The 23,456-nt window shown below is 45.6% G+C and overlaps 1 protein-coding gene and 1 long non-coding RNA gene across 12 annotated transcripts in view; one reads left to right on the top strand and one right to left on the bottom strand.

Moving 5' to 3' along the window:
- Positions 1 to 14,623, bottom strand: part of MAP4K4 (mitogen-activated protein kinase kinase kinase kinase 4) — a 163,970-nt gene extending 149,347 nt beyond the window's left edge. For all 11 annotated transcript variants that reach the window (XM_086880384.1, XM_086880388.1, XM_086880383.1 and 8 more), the window contains exons 1-2: positions 14,024 to 14,623; positions 13,599 to 13,664 (exon numbers count right to left, since the gene is read on the bottom strand). In XM_086880384.1, the coding sequence (XP_086736510.1) occupies positions 13,599 to 13,664; positions 14,024 to 14,080 (123 nt within the window). In that variant the 5' untranslated portion in view covers positions 14,081 to 14,623. The remainder of the gene's footprint in view (positions 1 to 13,598; positions 13,665 to 14,023) is intronic.
- Positions 14,624 to 14,766: 143 nt separating this feature from the next.
- LOC147654046 (uncharacterized) lies at positions 14,767 to 22,129 on the top strand. The gene is made up of 2 exons (XR_015284368.1): positions 14,767 to 14,987; positions 19,918 to 22,129. It is a non-coding gene; the product is annotated as an uncharacterized LOC147654046 (long non-coding RNA).
- Positions 22,130 to 23,456: the final 1,327 nt, after the last annotated feature.

The raw sequence follows: 23,456 nt of genomic DNA on the forward strand, positions 1-23,456 counted from the left end.
TTTCCTGAAATAAATCTAGTCTTCCACTCTTGGTTATTATCATAACACATACAGTAACTGACACGTAATTAATGGAGCTTTAAACCAAGAGCTCTTGCAAGAAAAACACAACCCAAACTTTTCGGCTAACCTTGACAAAATGACAGGTTTTGGTAAATTTCAACAACACAAGTGGCTTTGCGATATTCCCCATTTATTGGGCACCTCTCACTCCCACAAATGAGCTCCGTCTCCAAGCAGAGGAGGTGAGAAGAGGCATTGCCAAGTCAGCAGCATCCACCACCACCGACAAAGCTCCACAAGCAGTCAAGGCTCAGCAGACACAACTACCATCCCAGAGGTACTGTACCACCCACACCCTCCGCAGTGGGTTTTCATCTACGTGTGCCATTTCACAACAGCCAGCAGCTGAGACAATGGCACCCACAAAAAGACTTCTTAAAGAAGAAAGAAGAGAATTTGGGTTCTTCCCTTAAGAAGAATCTCTTCTTTTCCTAAGCATAGGAATACTACAGGGTGAGCAGATTTTAGCAGTAACAAAACACTTTGATACTCAAGTCTAATGGCTTTGTTTCCAAATTCACAAGGAACTACAAACTACTTTGATGCCATCTTTATAGATTTGAAATGCTATTCACATTTCATTTTTCCCATCTTCTCCTATCTGAGTTACAGAGAAAGATTAAAATCCACATTACGGTGCTACTGGGTCAAGAGAATCTCCAGCAATCCCAGTTATCTCCAAGACCTAGTGCTTCCAGCACAGTTCTGAATCATATAAGCCAGCAGGATCCCTCTCCCTGCATCAATAAAGCAATCAGATACTACAAGGTGTTCCATCTGCCTGCCTAACCCTCCCTTCCCTTCTCCTTTCTGCAACAGGAAATCATTCTGATGGAGAGCACAAAATAAAACCCTCCCTTTTCCCACACAGCCCAGTGCAACCATAGCATATGTATACAAAACATGCTTTCTTACAACACCAGCATGCACTGACTACATACTCTGCTGGCAAAGAGCTTAGAGGCGCAGAGCAGCAGCAGATGAAGATGCTCCAAAGCCAGCCCTGATCACAGCAAGGATCTGTGAACAAAATGGCACTGTCAATGGCAGTGCTTTCCTTTCCCATTTCTCTCATCCTTTCCCAAAGCCCAGCACAAGCACTGCCACAACACTTGGTCCATGGGGAGGCACCTCCAACTTCAGCAATTAGCCCAAAAGAAGTCTTCTCAATAACGGATATATCTTTATTCCTGAAGAAGAAACTAAAGCACTCTTCCATTACCTCAGAGGAAACCTAAGGAAAGGTAGCATTACTCAGAACTGATTTAGCGCCTCAAGCCATTCAGAAGACCATAAAGCCACTGAAGACAAGACAAGCAACTCATTCACAAAGGGTCTTTGATCTTAAATACAAATAAAATTAGGTCAGTATTAAAGATTTTCATTCCTTGCCATGTAAGATTGCGAAAAGGCTAAGAAAAGCTTTTCCCATTCTTTCTTTTAACACTCAAGTTATTTAGCAAGTAACATTTCTTTCACATGACTTGAAACATTTTCTCCACATTCACTTGTCATCGCCCCAGAACTTAACTCTTGGTGAAAACGCACAGGGGGAGCTGCACAGAGTGTTCTCCATAGTCCCCAAGGACAAGTCAGATCAGAGAATTTCAGTGTATTCCACATAGGGGAAAATAAGAGCAAAGTACACCTTTCACAACACTCAGATTAAAAGAAAATATATATATATACATATATATACACTTTTCATTTATTTGTTATTCAAAGCATTCCAGTGATTTTTAAGAGATGAAGATGAGAAAGCCTGTCACTATTAATAGGCTGACATTCTTTCTTCCCCCACAAGACCACACCAGAAACACAGGCGAAGGCGACAAGTTAAGGGAGCTTTGGAGTCATGCCAGCTCTGCCAAACCCCAACTCTGTAGCACAGGGACTACTCCAAACAGCCCCTAGGACAAGCTCTATTATCCCAGACTCCCCCACAGTTCTCAGTGATGCACCTTTTGTTCCTTCTCCTGCGACAGTACATCATTAACTTCATCTGCTGAAATGGCAGTGGTTGACAGGATAATCTAAGGATATAACATCACCTTGCATTTTCCATTTAACATGCTTAGCTGTGTTAGGGTACCTTTAAAATTTTATTTATTTGCTTTCTAAATCAACCAAGAGCTCTCATATGCAGCAGAAGGCCCCTGAAGCTATCACTGTAATGTGATATCTGCTCATAAATGTCAATATACCAATTTTAAAGGTATTAAAGCTGCTGTTTAGTCATGGTAAAATAACCGAATACCTTCCTCACCTCCGTTACAGACAGCAGTACAGTTAAATGTGAGCAGTTCATTTCAGGCCTTTCTGCAAAAGACAGTTAAGCAGAAACCTCACCAACTGGAGGCCAGCACATAATTCCACCACAAATAAAAGTAAAACAAGCAGAGGTATCATGAGACTCGCTCCAGGAGATCCACCCACCCAGTCACCCAAGGACATTTAGACCCCTTCTCTGGGCAGCTTTTAAGAGACCACACGGTCAGCATGCAAAGTCTTCCCTCTCTTTGGCATGGGTAAGCATGAAAACTGCTCCCAGCTAGTTCTAAGGCAAGAGAAGGAATCTTTTGATTAAAGCACATAACTACTCTGCTTTCAAAGGTTTAGACTGTACCTCTGTCACATATTTCCTGGGTGTCTGGGAATAAATTTTATCAGTTCCCCACCGTACTTCCCTCCCACCTCCTCGCTCTGAAGTAAAGCACAGTGGATAACTTGAGTATCAGAGAAGTACATGGGAGTTCCACTTCCTTCTGCGTTTATATAGGAGATTACCATGAAACTGAAAGTCCAGTTTAACAAATAGTGAGGAATCTGAAACTTAAGTACTTCAGGAATGTTGCTGTAGCTGCTGAAGGAATATCCAGGATATTGTCTCAACAAAAACCCAAGCGTTAATTAGAGAAAACATACTTGGATTTATCAAATCCAAGTATGTTTTCTCTAACTAACGCTTGGGTTTTTGTATCTATAATCTCAAACAGGTTGAGATTTAAACATAAGATTCACAACCAGATTAAATTTTACTAGCTGAGCTTACAGATAGGAAGAAGCAATACAACAACACAGGAGGGAAATATAAATAAATTAAAAAAAACCCAAACAAATTTGATGGGAAAGGATACCTTACAGAGAAGCACACACTTGAAAAAACCAGTTTGAATGTCAGGCACTTAATTACAACCCTTATCAACATCATCAAAAAGCTAAAGTACCTCTGTAATTCTCACCTGACAAACAGTAACCTAGATTAAATGTGTTCTCTATAGATGTATTATCTATCTGAACAGGAAAGACCCCAGCGCTTCCTGCTGAAGCACAAAGAGGAAACACAAGGCACTGACTGCTTTTGCACACAGATAAGATTTATTTCTGCAAAACTTCTGAGGGATTTGATTGAGAATAACTCTCATATAAGTTCCCGTACTTCATATATAGGAGTGCAGAGAATCCTAACTGAGAGCAAGCACATTCACCTCTTGGTACATGCAAAAACAGGCCACTTACTTAGGAGGGTTTTTTTGAGAAAAATGTGTGTTTCCCTTCCATGATGGGCAAGTGGGATTTTACATGTCACTCACTTTCATATATTCACTTACAAAGCCATCTTCACTCCTACTACATATCCCACAAAGAACATGGACTGCAAGAGCTGCTATACGCATGGTACAGAGTGGGGTCAACCTGTCCAATCTTAGACATTCAGAAAACATAAAAGTGAGACACTCATCAAAAATTCCCATTTTAACTAACAAAGACTCAGGTAAAGAGCAATTTATCTCATCCTGTGGTAGTTATCTCCAGAGGCCATTCTCCTGTCCTATTTCTCTCCACTGAGACCAAGAGCACACAGCTCAGATCAGACAGCAAAAGTACAGTAAACAGCCCATCTACTTACGCACCTTCAAAAGTATCATCCAAGCCCACTGCACAGAAACAAGCTGTAAATTACTGAGCATTTGTGTGTAAAAGCAGCTCTCACTACAAAATGCATTTTTCACCCATCAGTACTATCAGTTTTTTGGGAAGCACAAAACAAATTTAATTAGAGCTTCCAGTAAGCAAACACCTCATCATTATTTGAAAACTGCTGCACCAGTTCCCCCAAGAATTATTTTCATTATTGCAGTAGCTTATGGCAGTGGACTACAGCTAAGGGTTCACCAGCACTTTGATTTTCTTTCTGTACCCCTATCTGTAAGGGTTTATAACTCAGTTACAAGTGTTCCCTCTTGACAACAGCCTTGTAAGATGGATATACCTGTGCTTCCTTTTAAGTTTTCTACTGATTTTCCTTTGGGCATCACAAAAAAAAAAGAAAAATAATGAACCAAACTAACATTGGGAGGGTCCCTGACTCTAAGTTACATAAGCCAAATCAGGGCATAGATTAAGGTAACACTTTAAGACCCACAGACCTTAAGCTTTTCTGCATTTGAAAACAAAACAACACAATACCATTAGACAGTTTAGTGAGCAAGTTTTGAGACAGGTTTATTTTGTTTTGAGCTTAGCATTTAAATTAGAATCATGAACTCTTGACCACTGTCATTCCCTACAGCTACTCTATCTCAATCCTGGAAAGAAGCTCTTGAAACTGCCAGAGCTTAACTGAAATTGTCGTATTTTTAAGACTTCAAGTAATTTTTAACAGTGCCAGTCCCAGAGTGCATCAGCTTTGAGGTACACCAGCAAGAGTAAACTACTGCCTTGGCAGTCCCCAGGAAGTCAATAAAACAGATTTGATGCAACCGATTATTCTGAGCTGCTGCCATTCTTTTACCTACCTAAGTAACACTTTGCCATTTCACCTCTGTCCTCTGCTGAAGTCTCCAAGTGCAGGAACTATAGCCAACAAGTCCATACCATGGACTGGTACACCATGAGAAGACGGTAACCCAAATATTTACACATAAACTGCGCAACTTTCAGAGCCCTAAAATACCCAGTGAAACTGAGGGGAACTCCATGGACGGACAAACTGAAAGGAAAAGCCATTTTGGGGGACAAGACAGCACAGAGTGAGTAATCAGAGAAGCAGCACAGGGGTGTCATGGATGGACGTGCAGACTCGGATTTCCACATGCAGAGTGCCACTAGAGAGAAAACCTTTGGAAGTAGGTACAGAGTGGAGCAGCACCACACCTCCAAAGCTGCAAATCTATGGTGCCCAGAGGACTTTCTCAGTCAGGATGGTGTAAAGAGCACTGAGCAAATGGACCTCACCAGCAGCCCCAGAGCCAGGGAGCTATTGGGGGGCTCAAGGCACACAGGGGCAGGAGAGGAAGCAGACAAATGTCCGTGGCACACCACCAACAGCCCCTGCAGCCACATCCTGACCACAGCCCAGGGCAGACCTTCTGCAGGGGTAGCACTACCTCGCTCCAGGAAGAGAGTGGCTGCAGTTCACGTGGCTCCTTCAGCCACAGGTATAAAGCCATGAGTCACTGCAATCCCTGCGCGGAGAACAACTGTTATCAGCGTGGCACAGGACAGCTCCAAAGGGAGGTGACAGAGACATACCAGATAAGCCCTACAGTACCAGTATAACTGCATCCATGTTAGGAGTTTTACCATGTTAGCTGTTTTATTGCTAGACAGGCCAATCAAGACATGTTGGCACTTGCAGTGTCCTATTTGTACAGTGATAATGACGGCCACAGTGCCAGAGCAACCCAGAGAGGTGCGGCTCTGGTGGGAAAGAAGCATTTTGCCAGGAGTGAGAAGCAATCTCCCCCAAAAGACATCCATTATTCTAGGACATGGTCACAACACAGCTAGGTGGGCTAAGGAAGGTCTCCTCAACCTGGGCTATGCTGAAATCAGCACAAAAACCTGTGTCAATGAACATTCCCCTGATGTGCATAAACCCAATGCCCAGCTGATTAATGAGCTGCCATGGCTAAAAGTTAATCTCTTTCATAATATGTGTATTTTTAATATAAATTATATATGCTAATATGTTTCTACTAACAACTAAAGTGTCCCTTAGGTTTTCATATATTAAGCACTTCCCTGACTCCACACTACCATTTCTTCCCCACAACTATGAACAGTCCTCTAATTCATTCTCTACATTTAAGCCATATTCTCTTTCTTCATGTTCCAATTTCCTCTGCAAATTCACCTTCAGTAGTAGTAGCTTCTCTCTGAACTGTCCTACTGTCTCTTCCTAACTCCAAATCTTTCCATAAATTTCCTCCATTTGCAACTATGATACAAGGTCAAGCAGAAGGCCATAGAAGAATATTTAGGATATGACAACACCCTCCATGCCCACACAACTGAGCTGCACAGGGCCTTAGAGACAGGACGTAGTTGCACCAATTTATAAGTAAAGTGGAGAGAAGCCTACTCCAGCCACATCTCTTTCTGATCCTTATGTACCTGAAAAGTGCAAATCCTCTGAAAGGGTGAACATCACTCCCCAGCCTCTCTGATTTCACCCTTCTTTAGTGGTGCTTTTCACAGCTTTCCCAATCAGCAGCAAATTAAAACCAACACCACAGGTCACATTGTAATTATTCATTACACTCAGAACAGCAGCTTTCACTCTGCTGCCGGACAGCAAAGCTGGGAGAGCAGGGGAGTGCTTTGCCAGCAGTACTATCAAGTCTCCAGTCAGTATTTGCTCCTCTTCCAAAAAGCTGCCCTGTCCTGTTTCTGACACTGAAATAGGTAGCACACCGTACCTATTTCTACTACAGGGCCCCATGGCCACCTTGGAGGAGATACATCAAGCCTTGCTCAGGACATGACAGGGGACCAGGAATGAGGATTAGGTGGAGGTATCACACTGGAGCTTCACAACAGCATATTGGCCATTCAGCAGTACTCCACAGCTTGTAATTACTGGCATATTTTCTGTGCCTCTGTAAAAGTGTTTCACAACACATCCAAGGCAGAAAATTCACTTTGGAAATAATATTGAGATGCAATGTCAAAATCTCCAAGCCCTCTACAATCAAAGCTGTCTCAAGGTTCCCAAGAAGTATGCACAATTGTGGGCTTTTTACTCCTCCTTCCCATAGTTGTCTGATTTTAGAGTCAATAGTATCTTTTCTTGAGCCTGTGCTAAACTGAGAAATAATCAGGGACCCATAATGTTACAAACAAAGCATTTGATAAGAGAACTCTTGTGCAAAGCTATGAGATCCCCTCCCAAATCCACCCCTCGTTCAAGCAAGCTGAATTCTTTCCACCACTTTCTGTGGGCTGAGACCTAAAATAACGATGCAGATAAGGATCTTTCTGTAACTTTGACTACAGTCAAGCTCACATTGTGCAAGTCAATGCTACTGAGCTTAAATATCAACATCATCCAAAGCCTGGTGGAGCCAAAGTGTACAGTCAGAAACATAAAATGGAAAAAACAGAAATGCCACTTTCCTCCACAGAAAACAGATCTCAGGAGGGTAGGTATACAACGGGCTAAAATCTTTCCTGCAACAGCAAGTACCACTTGAAAAGATGACTAGAACATAATGTGTGTATACAAACACATGTTAGACCACATGAGAAAAGTTAGCTAGCATTCTAGTCCAAAAATTTATACTAAAAAATGTATATGCTGAAGGCAAGGAAATGCAAAAGGTGAGCACCTCTTATAATGCTGCATTGCCTTTGGGGACGTTCCTCTACATCATTCCCTTGGGTGGGAGGTGCAGACCTGCCATCACCACCAGAGACCAAAAGAAGGATTTATGCACACTGTCAAGCCAAGGCTCTGGTGCCTGGAAGTTGACAAGTCACCAAACTACATGACATTGCTAGGAGAGAATAAAAATTAAGTAAGTAGTGGAAGGTGTACACTCCTGGTTTTCTTCTTTCTTCACTATCCCAAAATTACCCCTATTCCAGGCCTTACAAATAAAGCTCACCTTCCTCATACCTGGTGAAAGAAGAAAAGATGTTGATGGGGAAAACCATCCACCCATACAAGCCCAGGGAAATGAACCCTACCATTGTCAAGAGGAAGAGAGTCCACACATGCAAAAGCACGTGATGATTTCAACTGAAATTTTATCCACACCAGTTGAAACATCTTCCTATAGAAAGCTGAAAAAAAAAATCTCAGAGTCAGCACAAAACTCTGGGCTGGATCTTGTTACATTCATCACCTCAAAGTGCTGGGTCCTCTTCTAATTAGTTCAGAATAAGAAGTCCCTGTCCCAGGAGTCTGCAAAACCCCCACATTTTGCAAACAGACAGATGGGACTGGGGGAGGAAGAACAAGAGGGACATGTGGTTACCCACAACTGGCACACTGCTTTCTTTTCTCTTTTTCCTTTTTTTTTTTTTTTTAATAAAAATAAATATCAGTAATCCCCACTGGCCACCTGCCTAGCTTTTGTATATTTAATTAAGAAGGATTTGGGTGATGGAGAACTGGTCAAAAGTTCAGCCAGTTTAGGGGAGGACAGGAGAGTAAATATCTAGCTGAAGGACCCAAAAAAATGCCAATATTCCAGCCACTGCCTGGTCCTTCACAATTTCTAAAACAGCAAGGTCTCACTTTGCAACACAATCTAAAAAAAATCAGAGGAGTAAGGGAAGAAGTGCAATTCATACTTAAGAGAGCTGGTCTGGACCAGTTCCTGAAAGACAGTGACCTCACTGATCCCCAGTACAGTTTGTCTTTATAGTGATAAGACTGGAATTGTATTCATGTTTAACAAAATCATTTGAATCCACAATGATGTCCCTTTAGCAGGGAAAGAAACAAAGGGGGGGGGGAAGAGAGAGAGGAAAAAACACCCTTAACTGAGTTACTACAGAACACCGAGAACTGTCCTATCTTCCTACCCCCCAACTCAGTCACCTTGTAAGACAGAAAGTCCATTAAGACAAAAATAGGGTATCCTTAGCGTGGGAAAACATTTAGCCAAGTTTTAATTTACTTTCAAATCAGCATTTAAACGATCACATCTTACATCACTTCCTTTTACAAGCCAGCAGTTAGACAATACACATCATTTACATGCAGTTTTGGAAGGCTGCAACATAGATCAACAAAAGAAGCCTTCACTATGAATTAACTATTACAAGGCTCTTAGAAAGTCACTTCAGCCTGCACTGAGGGCAATTAGGAGTATCACCCCTAATTCTCATCTTCCTGGTGCATTCCTCTTATGCCTCAGAACTCCCATAAATACATCCTTCCACCCAAGTCATTGCTGCCACAAGAGAATTACATGTCTTGTGAGATGTAAGTGTGCATTCACAATGGTTAAAGTGTTAGATGTCTTTAAAAACTACACACACAACAAAAGAGAAAGTGACTGAGCAAGTTAACATAGTTCAGTCTCAATAGCAAAATTACGAAGTTTTATGCCTCTATGAATGATCAGATGATAGAGATTTTAAAATTTCAAAAGTATTAACCAACTGCCTTTAGGTCACAGCTAAATTTTGCATTTAAAAAGAAAAAAACAAAACAAAAACCATAAGGGAAGCAAACTCCCGGTTCAGAACTTATATTGAGACAAATTCCGGGGGTGTTCTCATTTGGTGCAATCCAAACTTCATATTGAGCTTACTGCTGGATGTGAAAAACTAAAATCTAACCGCAGCAATGCTAAAAATGCTTCTCGCACTACTTGCAAAAGATCAAAAAAAGCCCTTTAGGCAGCCGATCACTCGGTGAGCTGGCTACGAGTCCCAGTTAGGCGGCAGCGGGAGCGGGCTGACTCAGGAGGGATGGAGAGGGGCAGCACACCCGGCCCAGCACAAGCCAGCGGTGGGCCCGGGGAGCAGCGGCCCGGCCCGGGGAGCAGCGGTGGGCCCGGGGAGCAGCGGCCCGGCCCGGGGAGCAGCGGCCCGGCCCGGGGAGCAGCGGCCCGGCCCGGGGAGCAGCGGCCCGGCCCGGGGAGCAGCGGCCCGGCCCGGGGAGCAGCGGCCCGGCTAACCCCCTCGGTCCTTGCCGTGCCGCCGCCCTGCCCGGCGGGGCCCAGCGGCGCTGGCAGTGGGCGGGGGGCGGCCGGGGCTCCCCGCCCGCCGCAGGCACGGGCGCGGCCCGGGCCGGCCCGCACACGCCGCTCGGCTCCCGCCAGCTGATACCGACCTACACAAGGGAAATTTCTCCCTCCCAACTCCAGCACTGTCCTAGGACTCCTTAAAAGTGTCAGAACGACCCACCTAGGGGGTTCTGCGGCCGGTCCTTCCCGCCTCGGCTCGGAGGGAAGTCTGCCCTCCGTACTTGGCAGCGTTTAACCCTTTGCTTTCGCTCTAATCTAAGTGGTGCAACTTCCACGCCACCGTTCTCGGGTTTCGAACCAACTACAAAAGGGAAAACAACTCGTTCCCCAGGATTTCCGAGCAGCAGTAGAGCAGCTCTGCTTGGCCCCAGGACGAATGAGGCACTGGCCAATGCCCCCTCCCCTGTACTGGGCAAAGGCTTCCCCAAACACCCTTTTCTTTTACCCACTCAGGGCTGGGAACCTCCTCCCCCCGCCCCAATCCATTAATTCACCACTTCCGAACAAGCTGCTCTTAACACAAAAGGCTTCTTCACACAGCAGAGGTGTAAGCAAGGTTATGAAGATGGAAATTATAATATAAACTCTATGAAATTTATGATCGTAGAATCACAGAACTGTCTGGGTTGGAAGTGATCTCAAAAATCATCTAGTTCCAAGCCCTTTGTCATAGGCAGAGACACTTTCCACTAGACCAGGCTGCACAAAACCCCATCCAAAGCCCAGCCTTGGAACACTTGCAGGGATAGGGCATCCACGAGTTCTCTGGGCAATTTGTTCCTGTGCCTCACCACCCTCACAGTAAAGGATTTTTTCCCAATACCTAATCTAAACCTACTCTCAGTTTGAAGGTATTACCCCAATTCAAGCACAGCAAACTAAAACTTAAGATTTTTTACCACCTCACCAGTGAGGTCCCAGGCCCACAGTAACACTCCACCTAAGCCAACCCATTTAATGCATAAAATGCAGGAGTAACTCCACTTGCATTTAGGTTCCAAACATCCGAGGGCTGCCCTCACGTTTCATACACGTATAAACATCTATACACTTACATATAGCTAAATAAATCACTACGGTACAACTAGCTACAGAAATATCGCTAGGCAGACAGATGTGCTATTTCCAGCTAGCTCAGCTAAGGCAAAGAGCAGAATAAACGGGGCTATTTTCTGCTTTCCAACAGGTTGGCGCAGTCCCCTTCGCACCGCTGCTGGCAAGCCGAGTCCCCAGGCAGGCGAGCGACCTTCGGCATCATCGGCGGGTGTATGAGCCAGACAAAGAGATAACGTCATGGCCTCCCGGCTGGCTCCGTGTCCTCCCCGCAGTGGCAGGTAGCCAGCCAATCCCGCTCCCGGGTGACATCATCGCCGATGCCCGGACACCCATGTGCAACTACATCAAACTACATCTCCGAGCTCCCCAAAAGCGACCCACAGCCCACCCCACACACAGTCCCTCGGGAGGACAGACGGCTCAGAAGCGAAATAAAACCATCCGGGAAGAGGGATTTCAAGAAGTGGTTGCTGGGTAGGAGGAAAGCGGAAGGCAACAAGCAAACGCAGCGTAAACACGTTTTTCCCTCGATTATGCAGTTCCTACGAAAGCCCTCAAAACAGTCTCATCTTTGGGTGCCCCGGAGCATTTTTCCTAGCAAGAAAAGTTAAATACTACTGCAACAACTTCTTTTTTTAATTCTTTTTTTTTCTACATAACTTCATTAGTTTAAAAAGAAAGATGCTTACCGCAGCAAGGAAGTTTTTTGGTTTGCTATTATTTGTTTACATATAGCCCTGTTAAGTGTCCACATCAGCAGTGTATATACACCAATGCCTAAAAGCAGTGCCAACCCAAACTTAAACATCTCTCAATCCATTACTGTCTAGCAGGCTCTGCAGCAAGAAAGGAGACTGCCTGTTGCTCCCCATTGTCACAGTGACAGCCATGCCCTTACACATCAGGTGTTCGTTCAACTCTTCCAAGACAATAAATGCACGTGGCTCAGTTTCCTTTCCAATGCTAACTATCCTGAGCTCTACCCTAAAGAAAATGAAATTTAAAATTTCTATTGTCAAGACTGTTAAACTAAGGAGAACTTTGCTCATTAACTCAAAAGCATTAACAAGTACGCTAAGAAACAATGCACTAAATGGCAATATTTAACAGGAGAGTTTCAAGTCACACATTCACACCCTAATATTATTTTTTTTTTTAATAAAGGCTCAGATGATGCAAGTTCTGGTAGCAAATGATTACAGAAAAAAAATGGTGTCCTTTCAAATGGCAGAAAAAATTCAAATGGTCAAGGTTGTGTCAAAGTGCAGCTTTTTACTTATCTTCCCTATCTCCTGTGGCCTTCTGAGCCACATTCTTTTTTCCAACTTTATACCAACAGCAGCAGCCTAGCTATTCCAGCTCAAGGCTTAAAAAGCAACTAATACACTGCGCAGGCAGACTAATTCTCCATCAGGAAGGCTGAGGTTCACGCCCTCAAAACAAACTGACATGTGTTTCATTTGCAGAAGAGGCACCAAAGTGCTTTATTTAGTTACTGGAGCTGCAAGCAGCAGTATCTTGCCATCAGGGAAACTCACCAATTACACTCCCTTGTTTATAAGCATTAAGAAAAAAAAACCAACAGCAACAACAAAAAAGCAACCGAAAAACCAAACATGCAGCTAAGCATCTTCATCTCTCTCCTCTCTCCAAATGCATCTTGCATTTCTACAGTTTAAGGCTAGAGCCTTCAATCTTTAGCCTAGTATTAAGTCTGTGCGAATAATTAGTCATCCTGGTAGCTAGCACTCGCTGCAAAGTCATGCAAGCTCAAGATCTGTTTGTTCCACTGACTGCACACTAAAGGGAAAAAAAAGAAAAAAAGAAAAAAGTAGGCTAGTTTCACACCCACATGGGCACTCTCTGATTTCTATTTTTTAAAGTCATACACTTGTCAAACAGGTTATTCTGGGAATTCTGATTTTCACAAAAAAAGCTTCTCTGCTTCGGTCACTTATTATTGTCACTCTGCACCCCTCATCTCTGCACCGCCCATCAGATGCACTCGCCCCCAACTCCACAGCTTCAACACTCTGAAGGTTTTCCAACAAGAAAACCGGGTGACAATTTTAATTAAGGCCAATGTCTTTGTCTAAAGTCACTGCAGCAGCAGCAACTTCCATAAGGATTTCCAGCAGCAAAGCTGAATAAGCCTGTGGACGTGTTTGTATAACCCAGCCAGACTCTGACAGCGTCCACTTGGTTTGGTCATTTCTCTGGAAGGACCACAGAGAAGAATTAGGACAATGAAGGCGTATTTCATCATTACAGGATGGGTACTTGGGAGAGTAATTTGTACCCATCCGAAAAAGCAGAAGTAGAGGCTGACAAACTTGACAAGGCCAGCAACAATGACAAGGGCAACACTTCTACCACCCCTCACTGTTCCGGCCGCCAGTGCGGGTGGCTCGCCTTCAGCCGTGTGCTCAGGCACCGGGCACCCTCTGGAAAATCGGCAACAATAAAAGGAGAAGAAATTCTGACACAAACCTTGTAGACTTGCCCGTACGTGCCATTGCCAACCACTTCCACCAGTTCAAAAATCCCAGCGGGGTCCTAGGGGGAGGAAGGGGCAGAGGGGGAGGGGGAGGAAAGGGGAGAAGAGAAGCGGGGTTACATTTTTGTTCAGGCGATGGCTGCTGGCATAGCCCAGCCAGCGAACCCGGCTGCTGGCGGCGTGCAGCTGTTGCGCCCTGTTTTTCCACGCACATGCCAATACATGCAAACAAAGGAAAAGCAGCCCAGGGCCGCGGTCCCCCCGCCCGCCCCCGCGGGAGGGCTCCCCGCATGCGGCCGTGGCCCCCCGCGCCCCGGCACCGCCACCGGGCCCGGCCGCTCCCAGCCCAGCGGCCCCGCAGCCCCGGCAAGGGGCGCGCCGGCCCCGGGGGGCCCCCGCCCCGGCCCCCGGCACTCACCCGCAGGGAGGAAAGGTCGATATCCACCAGACTTTTTGCAGGAGAATCGTTCGCCATTTTCCCGTCTCTTCTTTTCTTTTTTTTTTTTTTCCTTTAATTTTTTTTTTTCTTCTCTGTTAAATAATAGCGAGGCCGCTCCCCCCTCCCTGGAGCAGCTGTGAATTGCGCGGAGCTCCGCTCTTCTCCTCCCTTCCGCCCTTCCCTTCTTCACTCCAGCCCCGCCGGGTTGAAACTCTTCAGCATTGGGAGGGGTTGGCGGGGGGGATGATGGATAGATAGATGGATGGTGGGAGGAGGAGGAGGGGGGAAAGGGAGGTGAAGGAAGGGAAGGAGGAAGGAGTGCTGCGTTTTGTCCCTCGGTCCGTCTCCCCGCGCTGCAGTGCGGGGCTGGATCCCCCCGAGGATCCCGGCCGGCCGGTCGGTGGCTGAGCGGGTGAGTCGGCGAGTGCCCGCGCGTCCCCGGCGGCAGCGGGCTCACACCATGTCGCGGCGGCGGCGGCAGGAGCGGCGCCGGTGCCGGCAGCCTCTGGCAGCCTCACGATGCGCCCCGCACCCGGGCATGGCACGGCACGGCTCGGCCCGGCCGGCGGCGCTCACGCCGGGAGCCGGCAGTGGCAGCCGCGGCCCCGCTGTCGCATGGGGGGGCGGCTCACGCCCAGCGCCGCGGCGGAGCCCCCGCCGCCTCCGAGCCCTTCCCGCGGCGCTGCCCTCGCATCAAACGGCGGCCGGGCACCGGCGGGCACGGGCTGCGCGTCCCGGCGGCGGCGGGGCAGGGGCGTGGGGCTGGAGCGGGGTGCTGCGAGCCAGACAAAGATAGCCGGGGAGGAGGAGGAGGAGGAGGAGGAGGAGAAGGAGGAGGAGAAAATATACTGCGAGCGGAGAGAGCGAGAGAGAGAATAGCTCCCCCTTCCCTTCTCCAACAGGAAAAACCGGCGGAAACGCGCCCGCACCAGAGCACTGCTGGGTAAACTCGCGGGGAGAGAGAGAAAGAGAGAGAGAGAGGGAGGGAGGGAGGGAGGGAGCGGGCGGGCGGGGAGAGAAGCGGCCGCACAGCCCGCCCGCCCCGCCGCCCAACAATAGCCCCGCGGGGCGGAGGCGGCCCTTCCCCGCCGCCCCCGGCGCTGGGCCCCGGCGGCCGGAGCCCCAGGCGTGTCCGCGGCAGGGCCGTGCGGCCGCCCCGCTGCAGCGAGCGGCCCGCGGTGCGTGGCCCTGCAGCCCCGCCGCGCCCCCGCGGGACAGCGCCGACAGCGTGCGTCTGTCACGGCTGCTGTTCACCGGGCGGTCAGTGTTTTCTCTTGCCGTGCCCGGTGAGATGACCGGCAAAATGTCACATTGTCCCGAGACCCCAGGCCCACAAACATTGGTGTCCCGTGAAGAGATCTCTACAGAAAGAGAGTGAAGTTCTGACCCGCAGAACCAGACCCATCTCTCATACTTTACCACCTCATTTCCTGATAGGGCTGTCTCAGGCCCCCTTCCTGCCCAGAAGAATCATCCAGCAGAATTTGAATCATGGAAAAATCTCATTAACCTCACTTGAGCAAGACACATCAGGCAGTTGCACACAGGTGTAAACCTTGGCAGGATTTGTTTCTCATTGAAGTTCTTTATCACACTGATACGGCAAAAATGTTACCTGCTTGCAAGAGGTCGAGTTATGTTTCCTGTGGGAACCAGGGTTTTCCTCTCTCTTCTAATTTAACCACAAAATTACATATACATAGCTATAAGTATCACAGAAACATACTTTTAAAACAAAGCAAACCTGTTGAGCAGAAAGTGTAAGGATAAATTACCATAACAGTTTAATGGCATACTTCATTTTCACTTTAAGTGTAGATACAAAGGAAGGAAACGCCAGCCTAGACCAGGAAACTTTTTTTTTCTGTATAGCAACCTATAGTCAGGAAGAGGCAAATGATTTCAAATGGATTTGGTGGTTTGTCTGCCTGAGTGCACGCACAGGAGTAAGGTCAAGTCTAGAAGATGCAGTAGGTTTTGAAAAGTGGATTTCCACAAAGATTTATTATCATTGGCCTGGTTTGCATTACATGGCTTATTTAACTCAGCCTTTTTATGCGTAAGAGAAGCCTTGGTAGGTCAGATCCATTGCCTGTCTGTCCTCATGTCCATCTCCAGAGGTAGCCAGTAGTAAATGCTGAAAGAAGATCACAGGGATACTTTACCATCCAGTAATATTTCCCTGGCTTATTTTACCACCTCTCTACAGCTCAGGGAGTTTTTTAGCAGCATTTGGTGTTACTGCATTTCTTATTTTTGATGATGTTTTCCTTCCATTAAATCAGCCGTTTACTTTGTGGGTTCGTGCTTCTGGACACATGCTTCTGGCTCTTACAGTGTCCTCTGGCAGGGAGCTCCAAAGCTGAGCTAGCATGTTATGTGGAGACCATCTTTTGCTAGATTGGAAAAAACCAAACAACCCTTCTTGTTCTTGTTTTGGAAAAGACACCAATCATTCCTATTCATTTTCTTCATTATATTCATTTTCTATAAACTTCTGGTGTGTTTTCCCCTCAGTTTTTGCCAGCTAGCAAATTCTGCTCTTTTTAGTGATACCATGAATGGAACTCATTCCATATTTACCCTTCATTGAACCATTTCTGCTTCTAACGCCTTCCTTTTTAAGATGGGCAAACAGATTTCCGTATCATGTTCATGCTGGGTTACTCATGAAGCATCATAGTGGTGTCCTCATTTCTAGTCCCCTCCTGATCCTTGCTTTCTTCACTGTTGTTATGAATAAGATATTTCTGTGGAACATGTCTATTGTAACTCCAGAATCCCCTTCTGTAATGTTAATAATACCTCAGAGACTGTTGCTATGTGTTTCTGGATACTGAAAGATTTTCAAGCCCCACCTCTAAACTGTGAGTTTTCCAAACCCAGTATGTAACAACTTTCTTGTGCCTCTGAAAAGTACAGTCCAGGTTTTTTAGAGATGAGGATCTGAGCCCAAATACACATTTTCACCATTCACATTTTAGCTATCACACCTCATTTCACCATACCTGCGATGTGGCTCCACCGCAGTGTCCCCTCTATGCTTTGAGCTTTTGTTTCATTACATTGAGTTCAGTTCTTTGGTGTATTTTAGTATTACACTAAAGACCGCTGAAGTGTTAGCAGCAAGATTGTGAATTCTTGAAAAGTAAGGCATCCCTTAACTTTAGGTAAAAATTGTTTTCATAAAGCAGTAAAAGCCGCAAGACAGCCTCCTGCTAATTCCCAGGGTGAAGCACCATGACGCCTCACCTTCCTTTTCCTTCCTACTCAAGTGGAAGGATGAAAGGCTTGCTTTCTTGAGGAAGAAGCCTCTTCAGGCTGTGGCCAAAACCACTCTGTTCACATGTTAATCATGCTCTTCACCAGCTCAGTGTACTTACCCAGTTTGAAAGTCTAAAGGTTAAGAGACCAAACCTAAAACCACTGGAAAGAAGATGAGCGGTCTGTTTCAACTCTTCCTCAGTGAAACCAGCGATCCTGAAGGAGACAGAGTAAGACAGCCATCAAAAATCATAATGAAGACTAAATGCAAGGAAAGTCATTTTCATCTCTGTGGATCATCACCTCACAGAGCATACCTGGTGTTTTTAATGACAAACTTCAGTAGAAGCATCAAAAAATCTGAGGCCACTCTGTCCATTGGGGAACAAAGCAGGAGAAAGCTGTGACCAGTGTGCTGCTTTCCATCTCCCTCAAACGCAGTTGCACCCATTCCTGCTCACTGTGCTCATAGCAGTGAAGGGAACAGAGGAGTTAGAGCTCCCTGAGCAGTTTCAGCATCCCTGAAAGAGGGGTCCTGAGCCTCCCTTTCTCTGGCCATTTATTCCTGTTGAATGGCATCTCATCCCTTGTGTGGGTATGAGCATTCCTACAGCTGTGTAGTGAGCCGGGACTCATAGCAAAGCTAACCCACAAAACGAAAATAACTTTTAATATTACTATTGATCAGTTCCCTGGGCTGGTTCGTCACGTGCCTCCTTGAGCAGTTGTGTTAACAAAAGGGAAGCAGAGGGGTCAGAAACTAAGTGGAGGGCAGGAAATGTAACCATAGCATTACCTCTTGGTTGTGGCTGTGGCTTAAGCCAATTTCAACTCTCAGTGGACCCATAGGGGTAAAACTAGAGAAACTTCCTTCCTTACTGGAAGAGATACTGTGGGAGTAATGGGAACCCAACATTTATGTTGTAGCCACAAAAGAAATTCCTTGCCCTCTGTTTTTTTTCCAGTTCTTTGAAATTGTCTTTGTTCTATAATTTTCCGCTTTTCATGTGCCGGGGCCCTAATCACTGACCAGAGATGCAGAGGTCATCAACTGCACTAACTTTTTATGAGCTTAATCATCAAGAGTATTCAAGGAGATGAGTAAAGAGACAGGAAGTTCTGAATTTTCATTTTGTTCTACTACTGATTCATCCCATAGCCTTCGGGCATCTCATTTCCTGCTTCCACTCCTGTTCTCTGTGTGGAAAATGGGAGTGATTTTGACCTCCTTTATAACATGAAGTGTTAGACATGTGCCCTGTGCCCGTCATACTCTAGGGAAATGGTTCTCTCCTTGGCTGAAAAAATCCCTGAGGGAGGCTCAATCTGGGGTGATAAGTAACAGAGGACAGGGTATCGAGCAGGGCTGAGTGAGGCTTTGCATAATCCAGCTCTCCCTCTGCAAGTGGGATCCCAAGAGCAAAGGCAGGCTGGGAGGCTCTTCTCATGCTATTTATTACAACACATACTGGGAACAGATCAGTTACAGAAGGATGCCACACAATCAGCCTCCCTCCAGCTTAGGCTCCTCTCCTCCTCTGCTGTTTCCACCACCCCTATCTCACACCTCCACGAGAGAGCTGTTCTGTGTGATCACTGCTGGCACACCCAGGTTCTTTCATGCTGCATCTCAATGTCATATGGGGTGGACATGTTCCTGCAGCTCTGGTTGCCCAGTTGCGCACACACTGCTGCTGGTGACGTCCTGCTGCCTCCTGCTCCTCAGGATACTGCACTGCCTCCCTGGCTGATGGGTTTCCCTCATTCCAGCATGCAGCCGAGGCTCAGGCACTTAGCTGGACCCAAGCTTGGGGGCGCACATGTAGATGTTGATGTAGGTGACATGAAGTTCACAGGGCCACAAAGGAGCGGCTTTCCACCAGCTGTACTCTTTGAGGCCATCACTGCCCACACCCTGGCTGGCTTCCTCTGTTAGCATTTTGGGGACTGGGTTGAAAGGACTCTTGAAACACAGGGGCTGTCTAAATATAGCAATCCCGCTAGAGCAGGAAGAGTGGCAAAGTGAGTCAGAGCCCATTCCACAGCTGCTCAGTACCATGCGGGAAGGCACAGTACAGTCAGCAATGTCAGCACTTTGGAGGTGCCCACCTTTCTCCATCCCCTGCCAGGCTCCACATCTGTGCTGTTTTTTCAGCTGTGCTCGTATGGCTTCCCTGTATTGTGGTTTGGTAGCTAGGCTGATCTTAGCAAAAACGAATACACCATCTTTATTTTTTTGCAAGCTTTGCTTTACCTCTCATTAGCACCCTGCTTTAAATGAGTGGTGGACAGTTATGTGAGAGTGGGGATTTCTCAAGTTGTTATTGCACAGAGATCTTTCAGGACATGGTACCACAAAACCATGTCCTGAAAGTCATTTTGGGAAGAGTTAACTCAAATGGCACGGCAGTATAGCTTAAGGGGAAAAGTTAACCTTAGGCCTATAATAATTAATATCACACTTGTGCAGTACTGGAGCACCCAGCAGTTCTACCTTAATCCAGAAGACAAACGTATGAAAATGTCCTTATGAAAATAACATAATACAATTTTTATGTTATTTTTTTATGCTGGTTGTGACGAAGAATGATGATACCTTTTCCATCTAGAGTTATAGGACATGAGGAGCTGATGGCTGAAATGGTATGAAGTTTTGCCAGGACAACATGCTTCCAGAGAAATCTGTGAACAAATCTAAACCAGCAGAGTGAAGTTCAGAAATTTACATCACTGAACTGGGGCATTTTGAATCTGACTCTGAACATGCCCACACAGGACTTGCATCCGTGGAGCCATAGCCTGTGTGAGGACACTGCTTCTGCACAGAAGAAAGGGTGATTTCATGTTCCCACAGTCCTTCGCTGACTCCACATCCCTAACTGATCTACCCAGACTGAACTCACAGTACAGTCCAGAACCTTGTATTTCATATCAGACGGTTGTCAGTCCTGCAGCTGGATTTAAACCAGGCAACAACGCACAAACTCTGGCATAAAAGATACTGTTGCATGCTTGGGCTAATTGAGAATATCCCATGTATATTTTTGTACACTGCCCATGCTCCAGGGTTTTAACAAGCTAGCTGTTTCTGGGTCTGCTATCTGTCACACAAAGCACGCAATTACTGAGTGTGACTGGCTGTCACAGGCTATCTCTGCTTGTAGCTAAGCTGGCTTGTAGCTATCTTCCCATGACCCAAGTGTGACACTTATTTCACCTCTTATACAGGGCCCTGAGCCATATCTGTAGCGGCTATGAACAAACTCTTTTCCTCCCCATCTGAGTCAGAACTCCTCAGGGAGTATTGTCTCTTCTCACATTTGTCTTGATGTGCTTTATCTCACCCAAGGGCACCTGGGGATGCTCACCCAGAGTTTCTGGGATCTGTCTTCAGGAGAGAGACAACCTGCTTATGCCACATTTGTGCCCTGGAATAAGAAGAGTTGCTTTGCCAACATGATTGTGGCTGTGGCTGTGCAGGCATTTACAGGCAGTGCTTGTGCAGGGATCTCGCAGGCCTTCCCCACAAGGCAGATGAGCACTTATCATATGCATTTCCTCCTGCTCTTGGGCTCCTGTCACTGCATTGTCCTTACAAGAGCCACGTGATCAAACACATTTATTGGAAATAACACCTGTTTTCAGATTTTATTTTGTTTTGTCCAGCTCTGTTGTGTCCGCACTGTGGTGAAAGCAGAAAGGCAGTGAGTATGGAGGTAGTCGTGTTGTTCTTTCAGAGCCCTTCAGCTTACATAAAAAAGGGTTCAAGTTGAGTCTGCAAGCCTGCCAGGCTTGTGAGCAGATCAGTGGGGATCACTTTTCAAGAACTTGGGCCTTGTTTTGGCATGACCCTGAACATAGTCTTGATGTGCCATATAATGAGTCAGAAATGCCATGACGATGTGATGCAAATCACTGAACCTTTATGAACTTATTCTGTCAATTCAAATGTGTTCAAAAATTCTGAGGGAGTCATTTTGTCACAGAACATCTAACAGAGAAGATACTGAAATCAGCTTAAACTTGGTAAAAAAGGCATAAAGCTAGCACAGAAATATTTCTCTATACTTGGGCTAACTGAATGGAAAGATGATGTTATGTGTCTGCATCTGATGCACAGCAAGCTGATCCAAAAAAATTTACAGATCTGGTAACAACCAGCCTTTAATATGGCCTGAGCTGGTACAGAAGTCATCCTGTCTCCAGAATGAAGCACTTCTACATGGGCATTTCTAGTGGGCTTCTGCAAGTAATCTGTGAGAGCATAAATTCCTGCAGTGCCCCTGGTCTGAGTACAGCCATCTTTAATTCTGCAAATTTATCCCCATGTTGAACTTCGTGTATTGTGCAATCTCCCTGTGAATTCATAAATCTTTGAGAGTTGTGACTTAGTGAGGTAAATTACAGGAGTTGAACTTAAAGTGTAGAGCATGTATTTTAAACAAACATTAAAACTACTGAAATCTGCCCTCTGAAAGCTTTCTTCTTCAGTTTCCAAGTCACTTTTATTTGAATGTTGAAGGGATTTTCATTTTGTGTTATATTTTACAATGAGTAGAGCTGTGCTTGGAAAGTAACTTTAAAATGACGAGTGAATTAGCACAAAAATGCAAAAGAAAGGGAAAAAAAGCTTAGGTGAGAATTAACTATCCTTTCAAATGAAAAATTAAAACCCCAGTGCTGTTGAAGGAAATTTAAAACCACGTAAGAATTTCCACAATTAATATACAAGCTTAATTGGTTTAAGTTTCCCTTTCATTTTATACAGCATGAGGTCCACAAAGGCCATAATTTCAGGAAACTCTGGCTTTGTCAGTGAAATTAACTTAAAATGTTCCCTCCACTCCCTTCCCTGGTGCCTTGTACCTGGCTTCACAGCTCTCCATGGGCAACTGCTATTGCCAGAACAAGCATTTGCAGGGCTAAGCCTACATCAGCTGAAAAATAACACTCCCCAGAAAGAGTGAACCAGTTCTGATGCTAGGCAGTGGCATCACCAAGAAGGCCATGCCAACAGAGGCACAAGTGAAATGGTGAAATGGCACTGGCAACTTCCTAAGTTACCTCCAACAAAGCAAAGCCAAGATCCCATGGGGCTGCTGCTGACATGTCAATAAAATACCAAAGAAAGATCCAAGGGAAGGGACAAAGCCTCTAGGCTTAGAGGGTATAATTTGAAAAAAAAAAAAAAGACATCCACTAGTCATAATTGATGGCTGAAATGGAAAGGGCTGCTGATTGACACAAGATAATCCTCCAGGTGTTGTTTCTTAAACAAAATGTTGTCATCAAAATACAATAAAATGTTGAATGTTATGGGGCATTGCTGGGTTTTGATAGAAGGCAAAGTATTTTGGCTGCAGTTTGGCTTTCAGAGGCATTTTCTGTCTATTTCTAGATCTTAGTAATTTGACAGGGGGCTCTTCTGCATGATACATTTACCCTCTGTGATCTGGTTTTAAGTAAGCCAAATATCAGGGCTGCTGTTATGCAGCAGTTTGGTAAAGTCCCTTGGTGTAACTGTTATTGAAGAACTTCTAATCAATGCAATTAATTTTTTTCTCAAATGTGGACATTTTAGGGATCTTCTGGTCATAATAGAAATATTGAATATAGAGGATCTACAGAGAACTGTTATATCCAGATAAAACATGTGAGGCTTCACCTGTCCTTTTGAAGAAGTGAGCACCTCCAGGGTGAACCTTCAGGTTCCTCTCATCACGAAACAAACAATGAAGTGGCACAGAGGAATGGTATCTTAGCAGTGACCATAAAGTCATGGTTAGTTTGGAGGCTGAAGCCTGTGGTGAAGACAATTCAGGCTGGTGTGATGAATCCCTTGCAGTCAAGCAATGCTTTCTCATACAATGCCAGTTTTTAAGATTTTTCGATGCAGTCATGCATGCTTTGGAAACTATTTACCCATTTGACTAGCAAAGTGAAGACAAGGGGACAGATATTTAACTGCTATGAATTAGGGTAGCTCTGCTTCTGAAACTGCATGGAAGCTCTGATGACCAACTCCTATTTAAGACTGCTGTTTTTACTATATGCAGTCATCATCAGAAGCAAGGATGTTGTTAGGCAGTGGTGAATAGGCAATTTGGCCTTGTCTCAATTAGCCACAAAGTGGAAAAAGCAGGAGAAT

This window comes from Cyanistes caeruleus, chromosome 3, assembly GCF_971803275.1.
Source record: "Cyanistes caeruleus chromosome 3, bCyaCae1.hap1.1, whole genome shotgun sequence".
Classification (NCBI taxonomy): Eukaryota; Metazoa; Chordata; class Aves; order Passeriformes; family Paridae; genus Cyanistes; species Cyanistes caeruleus.